This window comes from Quercus suber, unplaced genomic scaffold (genome assembly GCF_002906115.3).
Source record: "Quercus suber isolate HL8 unplaced genomic scaffold, Cork oak 2.0 scaffold_217, whole genome shotgun sequence".
Classification (NCBI taxonomy): Eukaryota; Viridiplantae; Streptophyta; class Magnoliopsida; order Fagales; family Fagaceae; genus Quercus; species Quercus suber.
Genome location: NW_027069675.1, coordinates 1,072,107 through 1,078,997, shown reverse-complemented (window position 1 = coordinate 1,078,997; position 6,891 = coordinate 1,072,107). Strand labels below are relative to the sequence as shown.

The 6,891-nt window shown below is 36.4% G+C and overlaps 1 protein-coding gene across 1 annotated transcript; it reads left to right on the top strand.

Annotated features, from left to right (window-relative positions):
* The first annotated feature begins 2,092 nt into the window (after positions 1-2,092).
* Positions 2,093-6,537, top strand: LOC112033952 (ankyrin repeat-containing protein At2g01680). Its single transcript, XM_024066735.2, has 3 exons — positions 2,093-2,851; positions 3,984-4,393; positions 5,309-6,537. The coding sequence occupies exons 1-3, from the start codon at positions 2,530-2,532 to the stop codon at positions 6,182-6,184; spliced, it is 1,608 nt and encodes a 535-aa protein (XP_023922503.1). The 5' UTR covers positions 2,093-2,529; the 3' UTR covers positions 6,185-6,537.
* The last annotated feature ends 354 nt before the right edge of the window (positions 6,538-6,891 follow it).

Sequence of the window (6,891 nt, the reverse complement as noted above, 5' to 3'; positions counted from 1 at the left end):
AAAAACCAAAAAAAAAAAAAAAAAAAAAAAAAAAAAAAAAAAAAAAAAAAAAAAAAAAAAAAAAAAAAACATTCTTTTTCTTTTCACTCACTACTCTTTTCTTCACCGTGTATCTCTCATAATTATCTCTTGTTCTCTATATTTTTCTCTCTTTTGCTTGCTCCCACTCACGCAGTTCTCCAAGACTGCACTATCCTTAGTCTCACTCACTAGGACTTCTCTTTACTCTTCTCTTCTGCACCAAATGGCCGAATGGCCTTTCCTTTTCTTTCTTCACCTTTTTCTTTTTTTCTTCATTTCACATTCTTCACATTAAGGGCGGTAACGTTGTTTTAATAATATTATTTGTATTTTTTTTGTAATACATGTGTGTGAAAAATTGTATAAAAATACGTATAATATTGTTTAAAAACTGAAAACTGTCATACCAAATGACCCCAAGTCACAATAAATGCAAATCAGTTACCTTGACTTTAGTACGTAACAAAGATGACTTCAACTCCTCTTTTTGGCAAGCTTCTCAAGCAAGTTCCCTTAAACTTTTTGACTTTTGTACATGATGAAGAAAATTTTGAAGCGTATAAGTAATTTTTGAAGGTGGAAATACGATTTACCCACCTGATCTAGCGTATAAGTAATTTTTGAAGGGGTGGAGTATTGTCAAATTTCATGTCGTGCTCTAAACGATAAATATTTGTAAAACTAGCTGCTGTTTGTCAGTCAATGAGTCTTTCCAACCCAACCCCAAAAAGTCTTTTATAAAAATAAAAAAAATAAAAACACGGGAGAAAAAGTAACCTTAACCTTAACCTTTCCTTTTTGGGTGAGGTTTATATATAGTGGTCTATTTTACACGAGGATAGTTCAACTTTTTGAAATTGGGCTTTTTGAAAAAGTGGGGATTTCAAAAAGTACTATATAAATCTAGACTCTTTTAAAATGCTGTTTGACTAATACTTATAAAAGTGGGGGTTTGAGTTGTAAATTACTAAAAACAATGTATATATAAGAGAGTTTATTTCATACTTAAATCAACTACTTAATAATACTTAATAAAAAAAAACTACTTAATAATAATAATAAATAATTTATTGTTAACTAAAATTTGTTGTAAAAATACTTTAGAGATAACATTACTCTAATATAAATTTTTTTTTTTTTCAATAAGCTTACATTAAAAAAAAAAAAAAATTGCTCATGCCCTTGCCCCACACCACACGTGTAACCAAAACAACACTTTTTTTTTTCCATTTTTTTCTCAGCCACATTTTCTTCACCTTTTATCTTCTTTATTTCTCCCTTATCTCTATTTTTCTTCAAACACACACTTCTTTACATTTTGTCTTCTTTCAAGTTTCAACACCTCTCTCTCTCTCTAACTCTTTGTTTCACATATTACTGGTAGTTACCAGTACCCACACTTCAACAAAGTGATTTTTGTGAGTCACAGTTTCCTTCTAGCAGTGAGGCATCGCCTCATGGCTCATCAAGATTCAAGACCCACTTCGGCACCACCATTTGAGGCAACTTTTTCATCGTTGTGTTGATCAATGACTCCATGATTCTCATCAAGAATCAAGACGCAATTCATTTTGGCAGTATCCACTGTAGCAGAGAGATGAGATCTAGTTCTAGAGCTAAGAACTGCAGATAGCATGATCTACCTTTTAAAACACAGTGGGCAATTTGGGAAATTCACAGTAGCTTCCAACAGTAATATTGATAACTCGCTGTGGCTTTTTTGCAAAAGCTCGTGCCCAGCTACCACACAAAAAAGTGCAAGTCTTTTGTATTTGGAAAACAGGCTTTTCTAAAACGCGCGTTTGCATTTCATTATCAAACATGCTTTTTGAATTTTCAGCTTGAAAACGCGCATTTTGACTCCTCAAAATGGAATCAAACGCACACTAAATATGTTGAGATATGATCATATATTCAATTTAAACACATTCTCGTATCCTAACATATGCAGTAGAACTAACCCTAAATACAAGCCCAACCCTTTATTTTTTTTAAGGAAACCTTGACCTTAACGGTTAATGGTTAAAAGTCGTCGAAGGTGAATTGTGAGTCCGATCACCACAAAAACATATTTAATATATATATATATAGAGAGAGAGAGAGAGAGAGAGAGAGAGAGAGAGTCTTTGAAGTCGAACCCTTCCTCTTTCTACAAACCACAATCCACATGGACTTCACCTCAAAAATAGACCCCACCATTTCCGCCATCATCGATCAAACAAAGGAAAGGATGCTTGATTTTCAACAAGTTGCAATAAACAAACAAGAAGGACACACCGAACCACGCATCTTCTTTCATCGTCCTCAACACTCACACACTGACACACACGCCTGGTCCTCTCTCCTTTCAAACCCACAAAGAAAACTTTCTCTAAAGTCTTTCTTTTCCCATTGAATAATTCTTAATAACCTTTTTCCTTTCCATCAATGAAAAGATAGAAACTTCTTACAGTTATTGATCACTCAGTACTGTTACTACTTACTATTTGCCTTCAACTCTTCAACACGATGGAAGTCTCAAACTCATCAAAGGCTCTACGATTCATCACCTACCAGCCCTTCTTCTCCACCGTCCGATCAGGCGACCTTGGCTCCCTCAAGCAGCTCTTGGATAAGCTGTCCGGAGATGACCCATCAGATACTTCCACCATCTCCGATCTAATGGCTCTGCAGAACGATGCAGGGGAGACTGCCCTGTTCTTGGCCGCAGCCAATAATCTGCATGAAATTTTCAGTTACTTGCTTAGCTTCTCTGATATTCAGACCCTCAAGATCAGGTCCAACTCTGATATGGATGCCTTTCACATCGCCGCTAAGCTTGGCCACCTGGGTATGTTACTCTCAACTCTCAACTCTTAATTTAGGTCTGTGTATCTGTTTTTTTTTCCTTTTTCTTTTGATGGGGTTGTTGGGAATTGGCTAAATTTTTCGTTTTTGTGTTTTTTAATGAATGATTAGCTAAATTTTTCATTTTCTGCATGGTTGTATTTGATTTATGGATCAATAGTTATAGAAATATTAGATGCTTTGGCTGAAAGAATGGTCAGTTTGTTTAGTACTTCTCTTGCTTTTAACAGCAAATATGAGTGTATTGTTTTGCTCTGCAAAGCAATTGAAGTGCCTTGAGAATTATGACTTAAGTGATGCCTAATCGTTGCTAATTTCTTGTGCATATATATTATGGCTCACAAGTGGTGCTCATGATCTAATCAAATTTTGTATTGGTATGATTGGATTTGTAGGAGATTGAAATCTAATTGATTGGATGCATAGCTCTGTTCTGGACTTGGGTGTGAGGAAGTAGTTCATGTAGTACTGGGCTTTTGTGTTTCAGGGAAGAGCTTGTTTCATACGAGTGAATTTGTTGAACCTTGTAATCGTTGAACTGTGATTGATTTTATTGATCTAGCGTCAGACTCAAACTGTGAAATGAGATTATTTACTTGTGGAGGAATGTTTTATCTTTGTCATTTTGGCAAAGCTTTTTACCCCTTTAATGGGGTGTATATAATGATGTATAAGAAAGAAAAATCTGACTTACGATGGTTTCTAGATTCTAAGCATCCCTTGCTTTGAGCATTTTTTTGTAGATTTAAGGTTGAGATTAGAGAGTAGAAAATAACCTTCGTGGTAAATTTGAGAGTGATGGCCTGTAGTCCTCCTCAAAATCATGCATGGAAACAACTGATGTGAATTGCATGCATTCAACAAGCCATGATGGTGCTTTATCTGAAAATAAGTGTCTTAGCCTACTATCAAAATACTGAAGCGATTATAACAATCCTAGCAGTGTATATAATTTGGCCACTAAAACTGAGCATCATTCATCCAGGAGTTTACTATAAGTACCATTTGCTTAAATTATTTTACAGTTATTATGTAGCGTTGAAAGGATATATTTCACTTACCCAAATACAGGGAGGATATCTTTTTGAGTAGTGTTTGACTGTTATTTTCTTCAGGTATTGTGAAGGAACTTTTGGGCATTTGGCCTGAGCTTTGTAAGTCGTGTGACTCCACTAACACCAGCCCGCTTTATTCAGCTGCTGTGAAGGATCATTTGGATGTAGTGAATGCCATCTTGGATGCTGATGCCAGCTTAATTCACATAGTAAGGAAAAATGGGAAAACTGCATTGCACACAGCTGCCAGGTATGGCCTCCTTCAAATTGTAAAAGCACTTATAGACCGTGATCAAGGAATAGTCAGCATCAAAGATAAAAAGGGTCAAACAGCACTCCATATGGCAGTGAAAGGTCAGTGTCCTTCAGTAGTTGAGGAGATATTGCAAGCTGATTGCTCTATTCTGAATGAACGTGATAAGAAGGGTAATACAGCTGTGCATATGGCCACAAGGAAAGGCCGTTCACAGGTATTTTTGTTCTGACTCTAAAGATGAAAACATGTTGGCACATTTGTTTCCTCTAGAATTTCTTTTTCTTTTTTACATTTTTGTTGTTAGTATTGATTTTAATTACAGTAGTAACTAGTAAGATTAGGAGCTATCCATTTCATTGTTGTGAGAATTCATCTTGCAGCTTCAGTACCACTTGCCAAGGACCCTTCTCCTGGACTCTTTCATGGTTCATACTACCTACCTGAAATATCTCTATCACCTCTTAGCTATCCCATTATCTATACCACCTCTTTAAACAGAAGCATATAACCGTGTCCATGGTAGCAATCTAAGATGAGGAAGAGGATTAGGAAAAGCATAAAGCGATCACTTCCTTAAAGAGGCCTTAAAGTTATAAATGAAAAGACTACCTGTTTTATGAGTCAGCATTTACTGATGACTATGAAAGTGGATCTATAAAGTAGATGCATCAAGTTAACCTTATTGGGTGCCTCTTACCAGCTATTAGTCATTGCCTATTCACCTTTTGGCTGTTGGAAACCTTACCAGTTCTTCAGCTACTGATGTTGGAAGCTTGATTTTCCTGTTATTTGAGTGAGATAAGTTGAAAAGGCAAACATCAATATTAAAAATTAATGTTGGTTAACTTAGAGGATGAGGAAGTAGAAACTTTCAATACCAGTCATCATTAGAAAGACTATAGCAACTTAAAGGGTTTTCATCCTATCAAATTGCCTGTCTGATTCCACTACCACATTTATATGTACAACTTTTATCCTAGAAGAAACTAGAAGTATGATATCATATCCTCTTAAGTTCATTCTTGATCATAAATATTTGAAGGCTTTTTGCACTTTAAATGTGTTTGTTATTCCCTCTGTAGTTGTGTTGGTTGTTTTCCTGTACTGAATATTGTTCTCAATTTTTCAGATAGTAAGCCTGTTGCTGACCTACACATCTGTTGATGTCAACGTGATTAACAATCAGCATGAAACTGCAATGGATTTGGCAGATAAACTGCAATATGGAGTATCTGCGTTGGAAATTAAGGATTCTCTAACTGAAGCTGGTGCTAAGTATGCTAGGCATGTTGGCAAAATGGATGAAGCAATGGAACTCAAAAGGACTGTCAGTGATATAAAGCACGAGGTGCACTCACAATTCAAAGAACATGAACAGACCCGTCGACGAGTTTCTGGTATTGCCAAAGAATTAAAGAAAATCCACAGAGAAGCTGTTCAGAACACCACAAACTCTGTCACAGTCGTTGCTGTTCTTTTTGCCTCAATAGCTTTCTTGGCCATATTCAACTTGCCTGGCCAATATTTTACAGATAAATCAAACGCAGGGAAGGCTAGGATAGCTGATAGGATTGCTTTCAGAGTATTCTGCCTTTTAAATGCTACCTCACTCTTCATTTCTCTAGCTGTTGTTGTGGTTCAGATCACTTTGGTGGCCTGGGACACAAGGGCTCAGAGGCAGGTTGTGTCTGTTGTTAACAAGCTAATGTGGGTTGCCTGCACTTGCACTTGTGGAGCGTTCCTGTCAATAGCTTTTCTTGTTGTTGGAAAGCCAAATTCATGGATGGCTATTACTATAACCATTATGGGAGCTCCAATTCTTGTAGGGACTCTTGCAAGCATGTGCTACTTTGTTTTCCGGCAACACTTTGGGATTTTCCGCAGTGACTCCCAAAGACGCATCAAAAGGACTAGTGGGAGCAAGTCTTTCTCATGGACCCACTCTGCAAATATATCAGACCTTGATGACTATAACTCTGACCTTGAGAAGATCTATGCTTTGTAGACACCAGATTTAGAACAATGAGTTAGTTGCTCAAGATCTTCTATTGTTCATGCAATGTTAGGCCACAATTTCAAACTATGATGAGGTGCACAGAAAAGTTGATGGGTTTGGCTCTGTATGATGGTTGACCAACAAAAAATTATGTATATTTAGGCGCAATGAGGCGTACTATGATAGTTCAGTCTGTACGAGCTTATATAAGTTTCCAACAAATTGCTTGTTGATTGTGATAGCATGTTGCTGTGGTTGTAAATTTGCAGTTTTGTATGGTTCCAATCATACTAACATAGCAACTTGAATTTGTGAACTTTCTGAATTCCTGTATATCTATTCAAGGCAAGAGAATTGTTTAATGTATAAATTAGTCAATATAGGATGGCCGAAGGATCTGAGCAGGTTGATGCTCATAGACTACAAACTAATGCAAAATAATCAATAAATAACAAAAAATATATTAGAATGTACCTTAAGATTTCATGCTAGATATCTCCCTTCTTTTACATTAGATTTTTGCTTCTTTTACATTTTTTTCCTTAGATACCATGGTGGGGGTTACAGAGATGAGATAAATTGCTTTTACAGAACTAGAATAAGAAAAGAATCGTTTGGTGCAGAAAGAAAGGAAGATGGGTTCGTCTGCCTGGTGGGGGTGTATCAGCTCTGACATCCTTACAGGAGCACGGATGTGGTACAGGACAATAAGACTT

Coding starts and splice junctions, on each gene's coding strand:
- LOC112033952 (XM_024066735.2), top strand. CDS start 2,530: ATGGAAGTCTCAAACTCATCAAAGGCTCTACGATTCATCACCTACCAG. Junction 2,852..3,983: donor CGCTAAGCTTGGCCACCTGG/GTATGTTACTCT, acceptor TATTTTCTTCAG/GTATTGTGAAGGAACTTTTG. Junction 4,394..5,308: donor CAAGGAAAGGCCGTTCACAG/GTATTTTTGTTC, acceptor TCAATTTTTCAG/ATAGTAAGCCTGTTGCTGAC.